This window comes from Capricornis sumatraensis, chromosome 8 (assembly GCF_032405125.1).
Source record: "Capricornis sumatraensis isolate serow.1 chromosome 8, serow.2, whole genome shotgun sequence".
Taxonomy (NCBI): Eukaryota; Metazoa; Chordata; class Mammalia; order Artiodactyla; family Bovidae; genus Capricornis; species Capricornis sumatraensis.
The window spans coordinates 83,209,755-83,234,567 of NC_091076.1; the positions used below are offsets into that span (position 1 = coordinate 83,209,755).

At 45.1% G+C, this 24,813-nt stretch overlaps 1 protein-coding gene across 1 annotated transcript in view; it reads right to left on the bottom strand.

Annotated features, from left to right (window-relative positions):
* Positions 1 to 24,363, bottom strand: part of FBXW10B (F-box and WD repeat domain containing 10B) — a 30,638-nt gene extending 6,275 nt beyond the window's left edge. The window contains exons 1-10 of the mRNA XM_068977458.1: positions 23,692 to 24,363; positions 20,833 to 21,009; positions 18,819 to 19,013; positions 18,597 to 18,724; positions 17,673 to 17,795; positions 16,484 to 16,593; positions 14,482 to 14,682; positions 10,714 to 10,835; positions 7,799 to 7,947; positions 6,640 to 6,782 (exon numbers count right to left, since the gene is read on the bottom strand). Coding sequence (XP_068833559.1) covers positions 6,640 to 6,782; positions 7,799 to 7,947; positions 10,714 to 10,835; positions 14,482 to 14,682; positions 16,484 to 16,593; positions 17,673 to 17,795; positions 18,597 to 18,724; positions 18,819 to 19,013; positions 20,833 to 21,009; positions 23,692 to 24,193 — 1,850 coding nt within the window. The 5' untranslated portion in view covers positions 24,194 to 24,363. The remainder of the gene's footprint in view (positions 1 to 6,639; positions 6,783 to 7,798; positions 7,948 to 10,713; positions 10,836 to 14,481; positions 14,683 to 16,483; positions 16,594 to 17,672; positions 17,796 to 18,596; positions 18,725 to 18,818; positions 19,014 to 20,832; positions 21,010 to 23,691) is intronic.
* Positions 24,364 to 24,813: the final 450 nt, after the last annotated feature.

Below are 24,813 nucleotides of genomic sequence, written 5' to 3' on the forward strand. Positions count from 1 at the left end.
CACCAATTTGTTAGGCCTTGTGTGCAAAGCAGGTCCATTGATCTCTGCCACCTCCACCCATCCAAGTCCATCCATGGCCACATTCATATGTTACTTTCTCCATAAAGCCATCTCTCACCTTCACTGCTCCTCTCACCCCACTCATATACATAGACTTCCGGTATATTGCCAGGTCCTCGGGCATAGCACTTGTCTTATCCACCTTTGCACACCCAGCACCCAGCACACGGCCCAATCCCACAGCAGGTCCTCAAGAAATATTTTTTATAAAAGTGGACGTTGGCTCATGTTTCAGTGTACAATCATTGCTGAGGTATGTTAAAACAATGACATCCAATATAGGGAGTTGGGATGGGCAAATACACACTGTTCTACTTAAAATGGATAAGCAGCAGGGACCTACCGTGTAGCACAGGGAGCTTTGCTCAATGTTATGTGGCAGCCTGGGTGGGAGGGGAGTTTGGGGGGAGAACACATGTATATGCGTTCTCTGTATATGGCTGAGTTGCTCTATTGTGCACCTGAAACCATCCCAACATTGCTAATCAGCTGTGTTTTTGTTGTTGTTTAGTTGCTAAGTCATGTCTGACTCTTATGCTTCAATATAAAATAAAAAGTTAAAAAACAAATAAGAGTGACATCCACCACATACCATCTGGACTTGGTCAGATTCCAAGGTGACCAAGGTACCAGAGTCATACTGAGACTTTTCAAGGCTCCAACAACTAGCAAAACAAAAATAACAAAGACTTTGAAACACAGAAGACATTCAAAGAACAGCAAAGAAGTCAATGTGGCTTGATGTATCATGTGATTAACACATGGATAGATAGACAGATGGATAGATACATAATAAATGTCAGGTATAAAATACATGTAAGAAAGTTCAACAAAGTTCTCATTTTTTTCCAAGATGAAACTGCAATAACTTTATTGGTGCCCTAAGTGCACCTCAGTCCACCTATGGCGAATCCAGCACTGGGAGAGATGCCTCGTGATTGAAGGCTTTTCCTCCTTGTGTGTCTCTTTGGATCTTGCTATACAGTCAACAAAAACAAGACCAGGAGCTGACTGTGGCTCAGATCATGAACTCCTTATTGCCAAATTCAGACTGAAATTGAAGAAAGTAGGGAAAACGACTAGACCATTTAGGTATGACCTAAATCAAATCCCTTATGATTATACAGTGGAAGTGAGAAATAGATTTAAGGGACTAGATCTGATAGATAGAGTGCTTGATGAACTATGGAATGAGGTTTGTGACATTGTACAGGAGACAGGGATCAAGACCATCCCCATGGAAAAGAAATGCAAAAAAGCAAAATGGCTGTCTGAGGAGGCCTTACAAATAGCTGTGGAAAGAAGACAAGTGAAAAGAAGAGAAATGGAAAGCAAAGGAGAAAAGGAAAGATATAAGCATCTGAAAGCAGAGTTCCAAAGAATAGCAAGAAGAGATAAGAAAACCTTCCTCAGTGATCAATGCAAAGAAATAGAGGAAAACAACAGAATGGGAAAGAATAGAGATCTCTTCAAGAAAATTAGAGATACCAAGGGAACATTTCATGCAAAGATGGGCTCAATAAAGGACAAAAATGGTATGGACCTAAAAGAAGCAGAAGATATTAAGCAGAGGTGGCAAGAATACACAGAACTATACAAAAAAGATCTTCACGATCAAGATAATCACGATGGTGTGATCATTCACCTAGAGCCAGACATCCTCGAATGTGAAGTCAAGTGGACCTTAGAAAGCATCACTATGAACAAAGCTAGTGGAGGTGATGGAATTCCAGTTGAGCTATTTCAAATCCTGAAAGATGATGCTGTGAAAGTGCTGCACTCAATATGCCAGCAAATTTGGAAAACTCAGCAGTGGCCACAGGACTGGAAAAGGTCAGTTTTCATTCCAATCCCAAAGAAAGGCAATGCCAAAGAATGCTCAAACTACCGCACAATTGCACTCATCTCACACGCTAGCAAAGTAATGCTCAAAATTCTCCAAGCCAGGCTTCAGCAATACGTGAACTGTGAATTTCCAGATGTTCAAGCTGGTTTTAGAAAAGGCAGAGGAACCAGCGATCAAATTGCCAACATCCACTGGATCATCGAAAAAGCAAGAGAGTTCCAGGAAAACATCTATTTCTGCTTTATTGACTATGCCAAAGCCTTTGACTGTGTGGATCACAATAAACTGTGGAAAGTTCTGAAGGAGATGGGAATACCAGACCACCTGACCTGCCTCTTGAGAAACCTATATGCAGGGCAGGAAGCAACAGTTAGAATTGGACATGGAACAACAGACTGGTTCCAAATAGGAAAAGGAGTACATCAAGGCTGTATATTGTCACCCTGCTTATTTAACTTCTATGCAGAGTACATCATGAGAAACGCTGGGCTGGAAGAAGCACAAGCTAGAATCAAGATTGCCAAGAGAAATATCAATAACGTCAGATATGCAGATGACACCACCCTTATGGCAGAAAGTGAAGAGGAACTAAAAAGCCTCTTGATGAAAGTGAAAGTGAAAAGTGAAAAAGTTGGCTTAAAGCTCAACATTCAGAAAATGAAGATCATGGAATCCAGTCCCATCACTTCATGGGAAATAGATGGGGAAACAGTGGAAACAGTGTCAGACTTTATATTTTGGGGTCCAAAATCACTGCAGATGGTGACTGCAGCCATGAAATTAAAAGGTGCTTATTCCTTGGAAGGAAAGTTATGACCAACCTAGATAGCATATTGAAAAGCAGAGACATTACTTTGCCAACAAAGGTCCATCTAGTCAAGGCTATGGTTTTTCCAGTGGTCATATATGGATGTGAGAGTTGGACTATGAAGAAAGCTGAGTGCCAAAGAACTGATGCTTTTGAACTGTGGTGCTGGAGAAGACTCTTGAGAGTCCCTTGGACTGCAAGGAGATCCAACCAGTCCATTCTGAAGGAGATCAGCCCTGGGATTTCTTTGGAGGGAATGATGCTGAAGTTGAAACTCCAGTACTTTGGGGATTGGGGGCAGGAGGAGAAGGGGACGACAGAGGATGAGATGGCTGGATGGCATCACTGACGTGATGGACGTGAGTGTGAGTGAACTCTGGGAGTTGGTGATGGACAGGGAGGCCTGGCATGCTGCAATTCATGGGGTCGCAAAGAGTCGGACACGACTGAGCGACTGAACTGAACGACTGAACTGAACTGAACTGAGCTGAGCCTACACTTCTTGTGGGTTCCTGTGACATTTGGTGGTTCAGCCTATATACCAGTATAGCCTGGTGATTTAAAGCACAGACTTTGGGATCAGAAAATCTGGGATCAAAACCTGATCGTATCTCTTACTGACTGTATAAACTTGAGAAAATAACCTCTCAGTCTTCAGTTTTCTCTTCCATGAGAAGGGGAACTGCTTCAGAGGATTCCTGTCGGGATCAAATCAATCAAGGTATTTTTAAAACTAAGCCTATACTTCACACAACAGTGGTTTTCATGGTTCTGGCATAATCCAGTCTCCTTTCATATTTTATCTCTGCCCTAGAAATGTCACTTGTCTCTTTCTTTGTCCCTCCTTGATAAAAAAAAAAAAAAAAAAAAAAAAACCACTGCAGAAGCTGATGTCAGTGAAAATGGTGGCGTTCAAAGGAACTCCAAAATTCCATCCTTCCATAAAAGCAATGAAAAAACTGGCAAAAACTGTCAGAATCAACTATTTGGAACTCCAGAAAACAACCAAAGGCTTGCAGCAACCCAAGGGAAACCATTAATAAGGTAATTCAAAAATATATAGTAAAAACATGATGACAGAATTAAAATGATACACTGTTAATATCTAAATATCCATTCAACACCCCAAAAGACCACAATAGAAGACTTGAGAAATGAAACAAACAAACAAACAAAGACTATAGAAAAACAAAGAGCCAAATGGTAGAGTTAAGTTCGTTTTACACTTAATGTAAATAGATTAAATTCTTCCATTAAAAGGCGGACATTGGGAGAAACGATTAAAAACATGATCCAACTAAATGCTGCCTACAGGAGGCTCACTGTAGATTCAAAGACACAAATACGTTGAAAGTGAAAGAGTGGGTAAAAAAGATACTCCTTGCCAAAGGAGCACCAGAGTGTCTATACAAATACAACACAAAATAGATTTTTAGACAAAATTGTTAATAGAGACAAAAAAAGAACATTACATAATAATGATAAAAGAATGAATTTACCAAGGAGATATAACAATTACAAAATCTTTGCTTAGACTGCCCCCCAAAAATAAGAGATAAAATTCAAATTACTAAAATCAGAAATGAAACAGAGGACATTACTACTGACTGATAGAAATATTGAGTAATTAGATAATGGGAATGGCCACATAACATTATGGACATACTAAAAAACATTCTATTGTACCTCATGAAACAGTGAATTTTGTGTCATGTGAATTATCTTAATTTTTAAGTTGTAAATATATATATTTAATTTACTTAAGATATATTAAAATGTTATATATAATATATAAATATACATTTAATGTATTAAATATATAATGTATATAAATATACAATGTATACATTAAATGGAATGAAGGTGTTCAGTGTACTTGATAGTCATATTTCTTGCAGTAAATTAATAATTTGGCTTCTTTGTACAAATCAATAGCATGAATTTGCTTTCTTAACACTTCATTATGTCCAGCTAAACTACCTACCAAGGAGATCAAACTGCCCAGCAAGATCAAACCAGTCAATCCTAAAAGAAATCAACCCTGAATATTCATTGGAAGGACTGACGCTGAAACTGAAGCTCCAGTCCTTTGGCCACCTGATGCAAAGAACTGAGTCACTGGAAAAGACCCTAGAGCTGGGGAAGGTTGAGGGCAGGAGGAGAAGGGGATGGCAGAGGATGAGATGATTGGATGGCATCACCAACTCAATGGACATGAGTTTGAGCAAACTCTGGGAAATGGTGAAGGACAGGGAATCCTGACTTGCTGCAGTCTGTGGGATCGCAAAGAGTGAGACACAACTTAACAACTGAACAGCAATCAAGCACTTATATATACACAGTGCTGCTACAGATGAGTGGGAGAAAGGGCCCTACAAATGAGAACACTGCCCATGTCCTCCAAATGGACTACAACTGTCTATGGATTTGCTGTAAGTGTTCAAGGCATCAAAAGCCAACGTGGATGGTGTGTTGGGCTGTCATTCAGTGGAAATGGGAATGGTTTAAGAAGGTCTCATAGCTGAAGTATTAATAGAATGGGTTTGATGAAATGATGAACACACTGCTGAGTTTGCTGGAAACAATTATCTTCCAACAACTAAATTAAATCCTACTGAATCATGCTCGGAAGGTTTTAAAAACGCAGCGTTATCATTTTAATGTGACATCACAAAGTTTGAGTCCCTCCTTGAGGTCAAGTTTGGACAAGCCAGATGACAAATGCTGAGAGGTTTATCGATAATCACCCAAGGGTTGACTAAATCACTGAACACTGGCCCTTCCTGATACTACCCACCTGTCAACAATGCAGTTATACACCCCAGATAGAGAACATACACATATAGGCCCATATCCCCCTCTACTGCCCACAAAGCCAGTCTGCCTGCTCAAGAAGTTTCTGTGGATAACCAAAAAGGGCCTATTGTATAGCACAAGGAACTCTGCTCAATGTTATATGGTAGCCTGGATGGGAAGGGAGTTAGTTTGGGGGAGAATGGGTACATTCTCAGCAAAGGCTGAGTCCCTTTCCTGCACACCTGAAACTATCACAACATTGTTAACCAACTATACTCCAATATAAAACCTTTTTAAAAATTTAAAAATTAATTTTGAAAAAGAAGTTCCTGTGAGGGTACAGTGAAATCTAGGATCATATTTCATTAAATAACTATCCCTAACAGATCCTCCTGGAAGACCCATTTACTCTCTCAATGAATTAGGATAGCACTTAGCTTCCTGGCGTCTCTTACAATGCACTCAGGGGAAGAAGCAAAATTCATGTAGTACAAGAGTGGCATAGAGCAGTCTGTAAAACCCACGCTTATGGCAGAACCATTAACTGACCACAATGCCCTTTCCAAATAAACTTAGATAACCTCAGAGTACTTCTTAACTGGATCCAAGCAGGCACCATCACTAAACTGGGATTGGAAATGCAAAATGAAATCCATTTGCTGTCCCGGAAGAGAATTGAGCCCACAGGCTTTAAGGGAGCGCCTTCTTTAAGCCCTTAGTTATTTTTAAACCTTCGGCACCTGGGTCATTTTAAGCTTTCACAACCACAATATTCCAAGAACTTAAGTTTACTGAAACTGGCATCATTGAGGGACAGCTCCGCCAATATTCTTAAGTTTGGTAGGTAACAGATAAAATTTATCACATGTGCTGTAAATGTAAATTTTCAGTAACTTCTCAAAATCTGCACACAGTATTGTTGTTTCTTAAGAGAAGCAAAGGAGGGCAGGAGAGGGGGTGACTATATTGGGCAACAGGTGGAAGAAGAGGAAAGTGGAAATGCGTGAGGAGCAGAGGCGAGAGGGTCAGCAGAGAGCAGTAGGGACTGATCTAAAGAGTGAATTCTAGGTTCTGATGGGAAAATTGGGTTCAGGAGCAGGGACCTGGCCAGGGTGTCCTGAGCACCTACTTTGGATGCTTGAAGGCCATGAGGCACCGCTCGTACTTTCCCACCATGCTCCAGGCCATGACCAGGCCATCAGTGCTTCCCGACAGGAGATGCCACTGGTCGAAGTATAGACATTTCACGGCCCCCTCGTGGCCGTTGAGCGTCTGCAAGAAAAGATGCCTCTGTTCTCAGCCCATCTTCAGCCCGAATCATGACTCCTCCAGGAGCAGAGCTGGAGGCTTCTTGAGATGGATCCCAAAGCCACGCTCCACCAATCTGGGGCTACCACACTGGGAGTCTGCCTGAGCCCACTCCATGTCTGCTCTAAGAAGGTTGATGAGGTTCAGGCAACCTGCTCTCCAGAGCTCCCTCCCCAGTTAAGAAGGAAGGAGATCAGAAGAGGCCTTGTACCCAGTGGGTCTGTGTACTCTGCCTTCCTGGAGTACTTGAGAGGGACACAGTCTTCCTTCCTCTGCTGCCAGAAGGGCAAGGCTCATGTGTCAGTTCCCTGCCAGGACCAGAGGCAGCTTGATATCCAGTAACTGCTGCTTAGACCACGGTAACATCACTGGTAAGAAAAGCCCACCAGCCAGGCAGCCACTTCTTGCTGTGATCCTGTGTTCTCAGCACAAAAGATATCTCAGCACCACTCACCAGGGACAGGGGCTGCCTATCCGGCAAGAACACTTCTTGTGTTTGAACATTCGATCACTTTCTAGACAGCCAACATTCTCTTCTCAGAAGACAGGCAAGAGGAGATCACTATGGTTTGTTCATTCCCAGACCCCATGCCAGAATCAGGGTCAAATGTTCCAGAAGAAGAAAAGGTACTTTACCTGTGCTGCTGTGAAAAGACCCCGCTGAATCCACGTATCTTGCAGTCAAAACGTAGCCTCTACCACCTCCACCCATGACAACATGGCTCACGTGGGCCTTGACCTTCAACCAGCTCAGAATGGCCCCTTCTTAGGAGATCTTCCCCTTCCCTTTCTCAGGACCACCCTCTTTTGGTGACTGCCTCTCAACCACCCTAGGGTGGTCTGGGGAGCTACCTGTCTGTCAGTGTCTGTCAGTGTCCTCCAGCCTCTCACCCGCAGCACTCCGCTCCCCAGTCCCCATCCCTAGCCCCTCCCCCTAGTCCCCTCCCCCCAGTCCCCTCCCCCCAGTCCCCACCCCTCACCTTTACCAGCTGGGCCGTGACCATGTGCCACACTTTGACCAAGCCTTTCTCACAGCTGCTCACGATATAGGTGTCATTGATCCTGGTGTCCAGGATGGGGTCTTTGTGTTTGAAGGTCTTTAGGCACTTCCCTGTCTCTATATCCCACTCTGAAAGGGAAGGGGAGAGAGAAAAGAGGGTGCATGGAGAGGGTGCCAAAGGGGCTCCATACCCCATCACAGAGGCTGAGACCAGCCGAGCCCATCATGTCAGATTCCAGAAGGCTTCACCTGCTCCAGCACCCCCACTGGTTCACCCACAGTCCATGTACGTGCAACCCAGGGCTCCCCTCTCATAGCCCTTGGGAGATCCAGCAATGCATAGACCTTGGCTCTGACTCTGGAACTTAGCCTCCTGGTCTAAGAGGTGGACAGCTCATCTCTAGCAAGCCTCCTCCTCAAGCCTGAAAGATGCTAGAGTAGATTTCAGGAAAGTCATGGCAGGTGTTCAGGGCATGATTCCTCCCAGATGCTGTCTCCTGACCCTCACCTCCTACCCACCCCCAAAGAAGAGAAAGCTGTCTATCTCCATTTACATTTTAAGGTATTTCTGAATCTGACTTTTGGATTTTACTTCTAAGAGATTGTCACAGCTGAGTGTGGATCTACTTCTGCTTCTACACAGATGGTGCTGGAGCCCCCATCTCTCATATCGTAAATGTTGGGTGGATATGAGAGTCCATGGGTGGTGGGAGAACTGAGCTTGAAGGAAGAGACTGAAAGTAGGCATCACAAATTCAGTGATGAGAACATTAAAGCCCCTCATAGAACCTACTTCTTCAGGCAATGCAATGAGTACCACGGGACCAAATACTAACCACAGTGCACACCCACCCCACACTAGCCATGAGCCAGGCACCAATCAAAGTGCTTGCCATGCATTAACTCATCTTCACAGGACAAAGCTGTTATTACTCCTTCCTGTACAGATGGGGAAACTGAGACCCAGAGAGGTTCAGTAACCTGCTTAAGATCACAGGGGTGGTGAGCAGATTGAACTGGGATTTGAACCCAGAGAGTCTAGGTCCAGAGACCATGTTTCTAACCATTAACCCAAACTATGTGAGTAAGCTTTTCTACACTGATTTTTTGCCCTCCCCTGGGCATCTGCGGGAACTCCGCACTCAATGCATTAGCTTCCCATTGCTGCTGTAACAGATTACTATCAGCTTAGAACCTGAAAATGACAAATGGATTATCTTACAGAATCACTGCACAACCTCACAAGGCTAAAATCAAGGTGTCAGCAGGGCTGTGCTCCTTTAGGGAGTCTCAGGGGGGCGGGGGGAGGAATCCATGTCCTTGCCTTTTCCACCTTCTAGGGTCCCCCACACACACCTTGGCTCACAACCCCCTTTCTCCATCTTCAAGGCCAGCAACGTTCCATCTCTCTGACCATTCATCCACAGTCAAGTCTCCTTTTGGTCACACATAAAAAATGTCTGTTTTTATGGATCCAGGTGATGACCCATGGGCCCACACCAATAACCCTGGGTCATCTCCCCATTTTAAGGTCCCTGACTTCAGTACATCTTCAAAGTCCTTCTTGCCATGCAAGGAGACACAGTCACTGGTTTCCAGGATTAGGATGGGACCATCTTTGGCTGGCTGTTCTTCTGCCTGCCACACTCAATGTGTCCAAAATACAAGCTATCATCTTCTCCTCCATCCCTCCCCTACCTTGCTCTTCCTCCAAGGTCCCATTTCCATCAGTGGTACTTCTGTGTACCCAATGGCCTGAGTTATAAAGTCTGGCCTCACCCTTCTCCCTTCTTTCTTGCTTTTCATCTCCTGTTGGTGCTGAAGTCCTGCCAGTTCTTTCTGGAAATCTCACCACCACCACCACCACCCCGCCCTCTGTATGTACCATCTCCTAGAAACTCAGATCTATCCGATAACTTCACACTTGCCTATTCTCAAATATTCTGAAGACATACTGTCCCCACAGAGTTGCCATCTCTCCAAATCTTTCTTCCACAATATCACCACAGCAGTCTTTCTCAAATACACATTTCATCATATCACTTCTCAGCTTAGAATGCATTTACAGCCTCCTACATCTTACAGAATAAAGTTCAATTTTCAACACAGAAGGCCCTTTATAATCTGGCCCCAAACAAACATACCTGCCTGATCGCCAACACCACACACAACAGCTCAGCCAACTGAGCAGAGGGAAAGTCCCTCAATTCTTCATTTTCTTTCATACTCTGGGAATTGCCTGAACTGTTCCTTCTGCTTGAAATGCCCTACACACTCCCTCTGCATGTAGAACTACTCATCCTCAGGACCACACTCAAACAGTACCCTGCCTGCAGTACTTTCCCTTTTACTCTTATTTCTATGGTGACTTAGCCCTCCACAAACTCGCTGGAGTATGCATTTTAGAACCAGACAGCCCTGGGTTCAAATCCCCACCCAACCACTTAGCAATTTTGACTCAGGGCTAATTGTTTTTCTCTCTGAGTCATGGATCCCTTATCTGCATCCACGCCATAGAACGCTTATGAGACTGAAATAAGATAATGTAAAGCACCCATTGCAGTCCCAAAGTTAGTACTCAATAAAAGGCAACTGTCGTCATTCTCATATTTACTCTTCCCTCCACGATATATTTATGTATCTGTCTCCATTAGGAGACCACGAGGCTCTTGCGGAAATAGAAAGCCACGTCGAAAGGGCCACGGCATATGCTGCTTTCCTTACACTTAAGCTCCTAGCATTCAACCAATAGGCATCGAGTGAATGGATCAGTGGCTCCATAGACAGATGGATGAAGGAATAAGCGACTGCCTGTAGAAATGAGCAAAACAAGTCTTCTGGCAACCCATGGGCTTAGGGAAACATCTTAGAGAGTCTGAGGCATTTCTTTCTCACCTTTTACCTGGCAATCTTTTGCTCCAGAGGCGAGCTTGTTCTTATACACATCCATGCAGGTGATGGTTCCCTGGTGGCCATTGAAGATGCGTATACAAGCCCCACTTTTCAGATCCCAGTATCTGCAGGAATCAGACCACAAAAAAAGAGATGTTTTTGAGACTTTCTGAGGGCCCAAGGGTTCAACAGTATAGAGTTCCTTCAGGTTGATAGGTAGTTGGAAGGCATCAGAGTTTCATGATTAAGCTCAGAGTCCAAGGCTTTGATTTGAATCCCACTTGCAGCATCTCTTAGGTGTAACTTTAAGAAAGCTACTGAACTTTGGTGAAAACTTCATTTACTCCTTGATGCAATGGAAATAATAATAAAAATAATTATCTCACAGGTCTATGAAGAATTAAATACAGTAATGCAGAAGTTGTCAACTAGGGGTGACATCCGCTCCCAGGGGACATGTGACAATGTTTGGAGACATGTTTGGTTGTCACAACTTGGGCTTCCCTGGTGGCTCAAATGGTAAAGAATCTGCCTGCAATGTGGGAGACCCAGGTTTGATCCCTGGGTCAGGAAGATCCCCTGGAGAAGAGAATGGCTTAATTCCACGGACAGAGGATCCTGGCTGGCTACAGTCCATGGTATTGCAAAGAGTCAGACACAACTGAGTGACTAACAATTTCACTTTTCATCAGATGGAAGGGTCCCTAGAACAATCACCAGACTAAGAATCCACGACACTGATTCAGTGGTAGAGCTGATCTTCAAACAAGAACAACAGAACAACTGAAACATGCCACTGGATTCAGACTATTTTATGTGCATTTCTAAAGCATATCTAGGGCTTCCCAGGTGAGTCTGTGGTAAATAATCCACCTGCCATGCAGGAGACCTGGGTTCCATCTCTGGGTTGAGAAGATCCCCTGGAGGAGGAAATGGCAACCCACTCCAGTATTCTTGCTTGAAGAATCCCATGGACAGAGGAACCTGGTGGGCTACAGTCCATGGGGTCACAAAGAGTCAGACACAACCTAGCAACTAAACACACACACACACAAAGCATATACTGTTTTTTAATATACAAACCTGCCTGAGGTCTCTCAACCATTCATACTGACTTTGTGACAGGACAAAGTATAATGTCAAGAGACTGGGCTCTGGAGCCAGGCTGCCTGAGGTCTACTCCCATATCCATCACTCACTGGCTGTGTGATCTCAAATAAGTTACTGAATCACCTGCTATCTCAGTTCCCTCATTTGTAAATTGGGGATATTAATGGTACTTATCCCATAGAGTTATTAGAAGACTTGGCACATAATAAACAATAAGTAAATGATTTTTTTGATTGGGGGGGGGGGGCATTGTCAGACTTTTCCTTCTAATATTCCTAAAGGTCCCATGGCCTTTATCTGTTCATCAGAGCCTGCTATGTATACATAGTTGAGTTTAACAAGGTCCCAGTGGTCTGGAAAAAAAAGCATGTTTTGAATTTCTACTTCCTATCAGCATGGCTGGCCATATACCCAGGTTGTTTTCGTAATTTATGCAGAAAAGGTATTTGATAAACGCTTTTAGAAAAATAGGAATGGGGACTTCTCTAGTGGTCCAGTGGCTAAGACTCCATGCTCCCAATACAGGGGGATTGGGTTCAATCCCTAGTCAGGGAACTAGATTCCACATGCTGCAACTAAAGATCCTACATGCAGCAAAGAAGATTCTGCATGCTGCAACTAAGACCCATTGTAGCCAACTAAATAAACAAATATTTTTTAAAACTTGTAAATGGATGTTTATAGCCATTTACTCATAACAGACAAAATGTAGAAGCAACCAAGATGTCCTTCAGTAGATGAAGAAATAAATAAACTGTGGTCCATCTGGACAGTGGACTATTATGAAATGTAAGTAAAAAATGAGCTATCCAGACATGAAAAGACATGGAGGAGCCTTAAATGCATATGACTAAGTGAAAGAAGATCTGAAAAATCTATACACTATATGATTTCAACTATATGACATTCTGGAAAAGGCAAGACTACAGAGCCAGTAAAAAGATTAATGGTTGTCAGGGATTGGGAGAAGAATGAATAGGTAGAGGACAGAGGATTTTTAGGGCAATGAAAATACTTTGTATGATACTATAATGATGGCTATGTGTCATTATATATTTGTCCAAATGCATACAATGTACACCACCAAGTGTGAACCCTAGATAAACTGTAGACTTCAGGTAATTGCATGCATGCTCAGTCGCTCAGTTGTGTCTAACTCTTTGTGACCCCACAGACTGTAGCCCACCAGGCTCCTCTGACCAAGGGATTCTCCAGGCAAGAATACTGGAGTGGTTTGCCATTTCCTCCTCCAGGTGATCTTTCCAAGCCAGGGATCAAACTCGCATCTCCTGTATCTCCTGCATGGCTGGAGGATTCTTTACCCACTGAGCCATCAGGAAAGCAGAGATGATGATGTGTCAAACCAGGGTCATCAGTTGTAACACGTACCACTCTGATGGGGAATCTTGAGGACAAGAGAATATATTCATGTGCTGGTGCAGAGGGTATATTGGAAAACTTTTGTGTCTTCCTGTCAATTTTGCTGTGAATCTGAAACTGCTCTATAAAAACTGTCTTTTTTAAAAAGGTAGTTTTGATGCAAGAATAGAAAAGCAAGCCAACAACACTGTGTTGTATTTTTGAAAGTTGCTGAGAGTAATCTTGAAAGTTCGCATCACAAGAAAAAAAAATGTCACTCTGTGCAGTGATGGATATAACGAAATTCACTGGGGTAATCATTTTGCAATAGATGCATATATCAAGTCATTATATCATACACCTAATATATTGTATGTCAATTATACCTCAATAAAAATTTTTTTTCAAATTTATAGGTCAATTATACCTCAACAAAAAAATTTTTTAACTCATACACATGGATACCAGGAAACACATACAGGAATGTCTATGGCAGTGAAAGAATAAAGAGCTAACATCAATGCAAATATCAACCAGCAGAAGAGTAAATAAATGAGTTATGATGATGTATTCATCCAATAAAATACTATATCTCCGTGAAAATAAGTTAATTACTGCCATCTATATCATAAAGATGAATCTCAAAATTAGTGCAAGAATCAAGTACACATGAAGTTTTAAAATACAACTACATTTATGTTGAGTTCAAGAAAGGACAAAGGTAGTGAATATATCTGGAGATATATAAATAGGTAGCAAAACTATAAAGAAATTTAAATATAAAATTTATACTGATCAGGAGGAAGAAAGAAAAAATAAGAGAAAGGCACATAATGAGATTTGGGAATGGTAATGCCCTACTTCTTGACCTGAGTAACAAGCACATGAGTGTTTTATATTGTTTGAAAATATTTGTATATATACACTTTTATCACTATTTGGCTTCCATACCAGGTTTCACACCCACAAAAAAACTACTTTCCCCTGAAGGAATCTGTGAAAAGAAATATAAATTATGCTTTCATATAAGAATACTAAAGAAAATACTTTCCGATTCATAGCCTTCTGCTAGAAAATAGATCTAATAATTGCTATAAATCTATCTCACTCAAAGTTTAAACAATATACAAATTTTTGGTTTTTATCTTGCCAAAAAAAAGTGTGGGTTATTCTAGAAGTCAGCATCATTTAGGATAACTTTTGCATAAATACAAAAAAAAACATAAAAGCACACGTGCTTTTTCCACAAGCTATGTTTAAGCCTGGGCAAGTTGAGGACCACAACTTTCTTGGACCACTTACCTGATACTCAGGTCATAACTCCCACTCAGGAGAAAGTTTTCTTCTTCACACAAGAAGAGGGCCCGGACACTCCCAGCATGGCCTCGAAACCTGATGGGTATCTCCTTTACACGTATGATGTCCAGAAGCTGGATCTTTCGATTGGATGACACGGCTAACAAATCTCCCCCAGAATAGTGGATGATTCTGTTTCGGTCCCACCTGAGTTGCCAGGAAAAAGATGCACCATGAGAGAAGAGAACCATGGAACAATTTAGTACAGTGCCTTTCTCCTATAGCAATGCCATCATGGAAAATCCATCCAGCAAGGGACGTAGCAGAAGGCAAGGCCTAGTGTTAATAAGCCATGATGGATCCCTGCCTCACATTGTAACAAAAATGCATTTCAACTAGATTTAAAACCTAAACACGAAAGGCACAACTATTTTAACAATTTCTGCTAATGTATAATAAATCCCCAGGACAGAGAAGAGAGTATGCAGCATTTTCTGCTTTATTTGACCATGGAAACCTTTTTTCACAGAAAACCTCAGAGGAACACAGCTGAGAAGCCCTATACCCACTGCATATCCCACTGCTGTCACTGTTTCCCTTAACCAATATCCAGTGAGCATACTACATTAGGGGCAAAGTCTTGTGCCAATAGGTGCTCATGGGAAATACAAAGATGAGTAAGATATGGATGGACCCTGCCCTCAATCAGTATGAAATCCAACAAAATAAGGTGAGTTGAATTAATTTTCCAATCATAAGATTATTAGCAAATAGATTAAATATGAGCAGGATGACCAAAAATTTTATTGTCCAAACTGAGATTTTTTTTAATCATGAAAGGGGACACTATTACTAATTACTCGAGGACCACAGAGTAAAGCAAGGTTGTTTGGATAAACAGGGATGGATAGTCACTCTGAATACAAGGAGCAATTCCTGACATTTTTGCCCTCATTCCATTTGTCGTATCTAGAGTTCAACTTGTCATTCTCTCTGCTAAAGAGCACGTATCACCATACTACTCATAAACACTCAGCTCTGCCTTTTCCCATCTGTTCTGTCCTCACCCTATTTGGTCAAGATGCAATTTGTTAGTAAGGTTCACAGCCAAAAATAGAATAAAAGATGTCCTTCACAAAACTTTTTGAGTAAAGAGTGAAGTCCTAGATCTAAAATATGTCAGGAAGTTGACATTATGAAAGGATCTTCTTCTGGCATACTCGAATGATGTCACACTACATAGTTACCATAAATGCCATTTTCATATTTAACAGGAAAAGACACAGTACTTTGCTAGAGTGGGTTACCAAAATATGTATAGCATAGCCCCATTTCTATTTAAAATATGTATTTATACATGCCAAGAAAGAATTCTATGATAGACATCAATATTAATGGTAGTTATCTCTACATGACGAGATTATAGAAGAGATTTCTTTTTCTCTATACATTTTCTGGCATTTAGTGTATATTTTTTCCAATGAGGATATATTACCTCTAAAATAAGAATTAAACAGTAAAGATAGTTTTAAAAGATTTCATGCATGTGAATTGTGCAAAAGGTTGCTGGTCAGTGTACCCAAAGTTTGTAAGGGCAGAGCGTCCTCCACCAGCTAGTTCGTGGTTGTTTAGTTGCTAAGTCATGTCCAGCTCTTTTGCAACCCCATGGACTGTAGCCTGCCAGGCTCCTCTGTCCATGGGATTTCCCAGGCATAGATGCTGGAGTGGGTTGCCAGTTCCTCCCCCAGGGGGTCTTTTTCCACCCAGGGATCGAAACCACGTCCCCTGCATTGACAGGCAGATTCTTTTACCACTTAGCCCCCAGGAAAGCCCACCCTCTACTGAGAATGGTGCAAAAATCAAGCACCAAGTCTCCAGATGGGCTTGGGGCTGGAGTTTCAGGTGAAGAAGGATTGCTTTTCCAGTGAGCAAGGGTCATGGGAATCCTCAAATGCTTGCGTGGGTAGTCCAGGGGCCCTGGGCCCTAGATTCTGAGCCTAGTACCTACGTGTCAGAGAGGATGCGGATGTTGTAAGAGCCACAGAAGACATTCCTCTCCTCCATCTGCACCTGCTGAGTCTCCTGGTTCTGGTACGCAGTCCACAGGTTGTAGTCATTCTAACAAGGGAACACCCGCAGTCAAAGGACGGCAGCGACCTGACCCAGGGTCCCAGACATGCACCTTGGGATTCCCCCCTGGCAAGGGTGCAGGGGTCCACGGCCTCCTCCTCTTCAGGCCGTGGCAACCGCTACGTGGTGATGGGGAGGGGGCCGACCAGTGAGAAAAGGAACCCCTGAGTGCGAAAATACTGAATTGAGGGTCCTGATTCCTCTTCCACCTCTGATTCTGTGAACATCCAGTGCTGCTGATAACACAACTTTTCTAAACTGAGCTCAGGACCAAGATGCATGCAAAATAAAGTCACTGGTGCCCCTTGACTGACCATTTCATGGAACCCGGGGATTTATGTTTATGTTGTGTACATGTAACAGTACAGAGCATACTTGTGGGAACTCGAGGCACATGTGAAATCACTGCTGCACGCTCTGGGCCTTGTGTGTCAAGGTCTTCATGCATCAGCAACCCTCATCTCCTCACAGCTGCGTCACACAGCATGTTACCTGCCCCACCAAGTATTCTCATCATTTCACAGATGAGACAGCTGAGCCTCAGAGAGGATAGCCTCAGAGAGGGTAGCCTCAGAGAGGCCCTGCCCCCATGTCCTTCCCCATCCCCAGCCACAGACTTCTGCGGCCATGAAATGCGGGGACAGACCAGTGGTGGGGACACCCAGTGATCCTGACATTGCTGCTGGCTCTCAGCTGCCCACTAGATGCTTGGTGTCATGGACATAGGACCTGATGTGGGAGCTGCAGTCAGGAAGAACTCCAAGAAGACACCCAAATGAGCCCTCACTTGACAGATGAGGAAGATAAGGCTTAAGGAGAGGAAATCACTTGCTTACGGACACACAGCACAGGACTCTGGCCTCCTTCTTGGGGTACGTCACCTCCCATATCCCACATCCATATGCTCTATTCCATATCCTCCATACCCCACATCCATAATACGCTCTATCCTGTACCCTCTGATGTCTGACATCCTTATGTGAGACCCGAGCCTGGACTTCGGCCTTCCATGGCCAGTAAGAAAGGACGCCCTACAGTTACTTACCCCAGATGCCATCAGAACCCACCTTCGTTCTCAGTTTCCACTTCTGATTTTTCACACGTAGGCGCTTCCCATCATCCGTCATTTTCGGAATTGGGATAATAACCTTGCTGGCGTAACTAGGGTCTATTCCCCTGGTATAGGACCCCTGGGGGAAATAACAGAAAACAGTTATTCTTTGTCCTTACACTCCAAGAGAAAACTAAAAACTAGTGCTTGGCAGAGTCTGAAAGATGGACAAGCACTGGCCCAGGAAGGCCTGGGCCTGGAGAGTTGGGCCAGTGGTATGGGCAGACTGGCTCGAGGAGGGTGATGACATCAAATGTCCAAGGAGGACCAGCAAGAACGGTGGGTGGCATGGCTGATTCATGTCAATAATAGGAAAAACCACTACAATATTATAAAGTAATTAGCCTCCAATTAAAATAAATTAATTAATTTTTTTAAAAAACGGTGGGTGGTCCCCAGCCTCCAGCATATGGCCTGCCTCAGGGCCTCCTCATCTGTCTCCTGTCCCCTCCCTCTGCTGGGAAAAAACCAGACTACCAGGAACCCCTGATTTAGGGTCAAGCTTCAGGCAAGAGACAGAACTGTAAATGCCAGAGGTGGTTACTAGCCAGGGAACAATGCATCATAACCTAAAAATACACTTTGTGGCCCTGTAAACATCTGTGTACATGAGGCTCTCTTATGGCACAAGCTCTGGTAAGGCTCCCTGGGGAAAGCTCACAGCTCCGTGGGGCGTGGGGAAGGCTCTGCCTCTCTCTGGCTGCGGGGCTTCTAGATGGGGTGTTCCCCACTAGAGAGTCAATGGTGATCGGGAATCTGGACATGAAAGCAGTGAAGAAGCAGCCCACGTGGAGCTGGAGGCCAGTCGGGGGCCACCACAGACAGGAAGGCTGGGCAGAAAGGAGGCTGATCTGACCTGTCCCTCCCAGACAGGCCATACCTGCAGGAAGGTGATTTGGTGCTGGATGAAGGAGTGCATGGACAGGTCGGTCTTGACCTGCTGTGCTAGCGCCGCCCAGTGCTGGCTCACAAAGCTACACCTGTTCAAGGTGCTCCTATCCAGCAAACCTGGAAAAACAAGAGGTGGGCCTGGGGACCTCCCACCTGGGCCACGATGAGGGAGAGGGGGTGCTTGAGAAACCCCCCAACAGGCCCCACATACTTAGAATATACTTGGAGAGGTGGATGGGCAGCTGGCGGATGAAGTCGCAGTACCTGCTGACCCCAGAGGACAGTTCCCTGACGGTATCCAGCTCCAGCAGCACATCAGGGGCCGGGGTCAAGCCTGATTTGGCTTTTTCAGAAAATGGCCTGTTCATCTCGGAAATACACTGGAGCGAACTCTTCCACTGCATTTCTAGAGGGAATCCGGGGAAGGGGGCACAGCTGGGGCATCTTTGGGATGGGTCCAAGCCCACCCAGGGACGTGTGCTTTCTCCGAGCATTTTTGGGCTTCCCTGGTGGCTCAGCCAGTACAGAATCTGCCTGCAATGCAGGAGACCAATGTTCAGTCCCTTGGCCAGGAAGATCCCCTGGAGAAGAAAATGTCAACCCACTCCGGTATCCTCGCCTGGGAAATCCAATGGACAGAGGGGTCTGGTGGGCTACAGCTCATCCGTATGTGTGCTTAGTCGCTCAATAGGGTCCGACTCTATGCGGGGTTGCAAAAAAGTCAGACACGACTTGGCAACTAAACTACCACCACCACCAGGCCCAAAACAAGTCCTTGCCAAAAGCTCCCCCACCAAAACAGAGCTCATCAGAGTCTACCCTGAGGCCACTGACCTTTGGTCATTTCTTCTGCCAAAGTGAAAATACCATTTCCCCTAACCAAGCTGAAAACCAAGCAGTTTTCAGCGTTCCCAGCTCAAGGTGACATCTGCAGCATGAAAACTGCCCTGCTGGTGAAAAGGCATGGTGTCCAAAGTTCCCTTTAAAGGATCTCAACAAGAAAAAGCCTCAGACAATTTCAAAAGAGAGGGGTGGGCGAAATAAGATGGACAAGATGGTAACAATTATTGAGCCTGGAAGACAGTTAACATGGGTGACAATTACACTGTTCTACCTCCTTGGAACAGACCCTGATGCCAGGAAAGATGGAAGGCAGGAGGAGAAGGGGGCAACAAAGGATGAGATGGTTGTATGGCATCATCGACTCGATGGACAGGAGTTTAAGCAAGCTCCAGGAGACAGGGGAAGAGAGAGGAAGGAGCCTGGTGTGATACAGTCCATGAGGACACAAAGAATCAGACACGACTTAGTAACTGAACAACAAAAACAAACCTATTTTTTGAAACTTCATATTTTCCATATAAAAAGTGTTTTAGAACCTATGCTTTATGTTTCCTATATTTATTCCATGTATGTGTCTTGATTCAAAAACCAACTGAGGACAGCCTTAAGGTCAGAGCCCAATTCCCCACTGCTCTTATTTCCACCTCAAGACTGAATCCAGGGACAGCCCTCGTGGCCCAGTGGTAAAGACTGCACTCCCACTCCAGGAGCCTGAGTTCAATCCCTGGTCAGGGAACTAGGTCTCTCATGCCACAACTAAAGATCCCACATGCCACAACTAAGACCTCACAGAGCCAAACAAATAAATAAAAAGACTGAATCCAGTGCTGCAAAAATAGCTCCTGGTGGGCTGGATCCTGGAGGTGCCCCTCCCCCTCCCTGTACCAGAAGTCGGGGGACTAGACCGAGGGGTACAATCTGGTGCAGAGGAAGACTTAGGATCACACCGACTGATTATCATCCTTGTTTCTCACCCCACCAGTGAGCGTGTGCACGCTCAGTTGCTCACTTGCGCCCAATTCTGTGACCCCGTGGATTAGCCCACCAGGCTCCTCTGTCCATGGGATTCTCCTGGCAAGAAGACTGGAGTGGGCTGCCATTTTCCTCCTTCAGGGGATCTTCCTGACTCAGGGATCAAACCTGCGTCACCTGTGTCTCCTGCATTGCAGCCGTATTCTTTACCCACTGAGCCATTGGAGAAGCCCACTTACCAGACATGGGATTAAATGAGGGAATAAACACCAGAGTGCCCAGCCCACTTTGTAGACAACAAATGAGTGTGAGTTGCCCACATCTGTCCTCCTCAGATGCCATCACCTGCCAGCCCCTCCAGGTCCTTGGGGACCCCTCCCCTCGGGCTTTCCTGCCACCAGCGGACTTACCAGCAGTGGCTGCTCCCCGCTGCACAAGGTCATGCAAGCTTGCTTTTCCTGCAGCTTTGGACAACGGGAAGGTTGTGTGCCTGGTTCTGGCTGCCCAGCAGACTTGTGAGGTGTCGCACGAGTGTACGTGGCCTTTCTCAGGGATTAAAAATATGTTGGTAAAGTCTGGGTCAGTCCCTAAAGAACAAAAGACCAAGACGAGCGGCCCTTGAAGCGGGTGCATGGAGAGGAAGTGCTGAAGAAAAGTGGCTTCAGGTCTACCGGTTTCTCTTAAATCTACACAAAACAGACCAGGCCAGTCATGTCTGTTTTTATTTAGGGGCCTCTGAGTTTCTACACAAAAGTCACAGAAAGCCTCTGTTAGCCTTTGCCACTCTGCCTGCACTATAAACCTCATCAGTTTTCTATATACATAAGGATAGAGACAGAGAGAGGAAAGGAGGACAAGAGAGAGAAAAAGAGGCAGGAGTTGAAAGAGGGATCGCTTTTTCGAAGCACTTTTAATTTTCTTCGGTGATATGAATAAATGCCCTTGAGTCAAATTAGAAAATTTCATTTTTAAGAGAGAAGCTTCCCTAGGAGAGGGAGACCTGTAAATACAAGGAGCTGATTCCTACGGTTGGGGAGGACCTCAGAGCAGGGCGTGTATATGGACAGATCTGCTTCCCTGCCTGGAGGGCAGCCTTGCCCATGGGAGATGCTTAGGATGGGAGGGCTGGTTTTCACCCCCCAACCGGATGACCACAACCAAGTCACTCAGATTCGCTGAACTTCAATATCATTACCTACAAAAATAAAGGTGCTGGACTGGTCAATCTCTAACCTAACTGATGGGATTCTCTGACTTTCTCCACCACTTCTTCATTCCATATGATTATTCTTTTACTTCCTGGACACCAAAGAAAGCAAGTGCCTTTATCAGGTTCTAATAGCCTTCTGCATGCATGCTTAGCCTCTTCAGCCCCGTCCGACTCTTTGTGACCCCAGGGATTATAGCCTGCATCTATTCATGGGATTCTCCAGGCAAGAATACTGGAATAGGTTGCTATTTCCTTCTCCAGGGGATCTTCCCAACCCAGGAATTTTTACCCAGTGAGCCACCTGGGAAGCCCCTAATAGTCCCCTGGGGAGCTGTAAAGTTTCTTGAAATTCTATGAGTCTGCAAATAGGACCACACTGCAAATAGGACCATGGACAGCAGGAATCCCCCACTCTCAAGAGCACAACCTCTGAATCTCTCCATCTCTTGCCCCCTTCCAACCTTCTCCCATGCCGCTAAACCTCTGCTTGCCTTTCTAGACACCCCCCTTGCCTCCTTTCTGGCTGCTTTTGCTGCCCTAGTCCAGCTGGCCAATACCTTCTCACCAACAGACTGGACCACTGGCTCCCAAAATGAGGCGCACAGACCAATAGCAGCATCTCCTAGCAACATGTTAGCAGTGCAGACTCATAACCCACATCATACCTGCTGGGTCAGGAGCTCTGGGGGAGGACCACAGCCACCGGGGTGTTAATAAGCCTTCCAAGTGATTCTGATACAACAATAATGGAGAACTCCTATCCCAGCCTTATTCAGTCCTTTCATGCCTTCAGAAGACTCTTGAGAAGTTCCTTGGACAGCCAGGAGATCAAACCAGTAAATCCTAGAGGAAGTCAACCCTGAATATTCATTGGAAGAACTGATGCTCCTTGAAGGTGAAGCTCCAATGTTTTGGCCACCTGATGTGAAGATCAGACCGGCTAGAAAAGACCCTGATGCTGGGAAAGACTGAAGGCAAGGGGCTGGGAGTGGCAGAGGATGAGATGGTTAGATAGCACCATCAGCTCAAGGGATATGAATTTGAGCCAACTCTGGGAGATAGTGGAGGACAGAGGAGCCTGGCATGCTACAGTCCATGGGGACGCAAAGAGTTAGACACAACTTAGAGACTAAACAACAACATCTGACCCAGCTTTGGATAAACTCCACATCCAGGTTCGATTTCATGTCCAAGCAAGGAATACAGTGGAATGAATGGAGATAGGGCTTCCCTGGTGGCTCAGGCGGTAAAGAATCTGCTTGCCATGCAGGAGACCCAGGTTCGATCCCTCAGTCAAGAAGATCCCCTGGATAAGGGAATGGCAACCCACTTCAGTGTTCTTGCCTGGAGCATCCCATGGACAGAGGAGCCTGGTGGGCTACAGTCCATGGGATCGCAAAGAGTAGGACACGACTGAGCGACTAACACTTTGACTGAATGGAGAAAAGTCCTAGGTTTGGACCTCTTGGCCTGGTTTCCGTGCAGTGCAAACTGAAGGGCCAAACAAGTCAGCAGTAACCTTAACCCCCTCCCAAACCCACTTCAATCCTGAATGCACTGAGGCGGGGAACAGCCTGGCACTAATGAGCAGAGACAGAGGGACAAGCCACTTCTGGGCTTCAGGGATGAAGAAGTCCCTGAGCCACACTTGACAGCTGAAAGTTCCTTCTGCATGTGTCATTTCTCATTTTCCAGAAGGAAGTCACATTTCAGCAGCTTCTCCTTCAGTCAACAGGACCAGGCACCACGATGGTGGCTCAGTCGGTAAAGAATCTGCCTACAATGCAGGTGAGACCTGAGCTCTATCCTGGGAAGTTCCCGTGGAGAAAGAAATTGCAACCCACTTCAGAATCCTTGCCTGGAGAGTCCCATGGACAGAGGATCCTGGCAGGCTACATTCCATGAGGTCGCCAAGAGTCGGACACGACTGAGCAACTAGCCCACCACCACCTGCCATCTGGCAGTGCCCTGTCAACCTGAGCTCGTCCACACCTCCCATCCCTTCATAGGCTCCTGGTCTCCAGGGACCCCCGGTCTCTCTACCTGTGGCTTTGCTTACCTGAGGCGTCACCCCACTCTCTCAGAAACAGGACTCTGATGACATCAGTGGCAGTGAGCAGCAATCTGGGGTCACACATCTGCAGCAGCAGGAGCGTGTAGTTGGCCTTCGTCCGCTGGCTGCTGTTCTGGAGCCAACGCAGAGCCTCCCGCATCTTCTGCTCCACCGTCTCATCCAGCGTTTGATTCCAGGACTGGATCATCTTGCCCTCCTTCCTGCTCAGGTCGACCCGGGTCCTGTGGTAGACCAGGTCCTTGCCCTGTGTGGTCTGCAGGAGGGTTAGGAAGTAGTGTAACAAGTACGGGCTGTCCAGTTGGTGCAGGACACTCACCAGGAACCTCCTCTGGAACCCAGCATCCACCCTCCAGAACCACTCTCGCGTGGAGAAGATCTTCCAGGCCAGGATGCATGTCTCACACTTCTGGCACACAGGGAGAGAATCATTCCCCTTCTCACAGCGAAAGTACGGGGCATTCTTGAGCCTGGACTCCAGGTTTGCCATGGCCCAGAGAAGACTGGCTCATTTTATCCTTGCCTGCGGCCAAACCCCAGACGGACAGTAGACGCTGATGAGTATCCCAGTTGAGCCTTTTCCGACATGAACATCTCTCGAAGAAAAGGTACACTGCTCCAATGGGGTGGAGAGCTTGTCTCTACCAGAAACTGCCGGTTGAGTCTGGCTTTCAGTACTGACCTCCTAGGAAACATGCCTTTACCGTAAATCTCCTAAGCCTGGTGCTGCTCAGAGGGAGGCAGTTGCTGTATATTCTGAAAGAGCTGGTCATCTCATTTCTAGAACAGCAGGAAGAGAGGTGGTCAAATCTAGATAGTGGATGGACCCCTTTTAAAGAGAAAATTATATGGTGGAGCCTGGTGTTGAGGCTTCCATTGTTGTTGTGAATGAATTTTAAATATTTATGAATATGAAATTAGATAGAGGCTTCTGTGGATGGCTGTTTAGTTAGAATGATCTTGCATGTTTATAGCTATCTTCTTAACATCAAAGTGAAAACACAAATGCTTAATATATGTTTGCCTGGTAGGCTACAGTTGGACATGACCGAGTGACTAAATCTTTTGCTTCAGTTTCACTTCACTTTTCAAGTTACTTAAGTGTTTCAG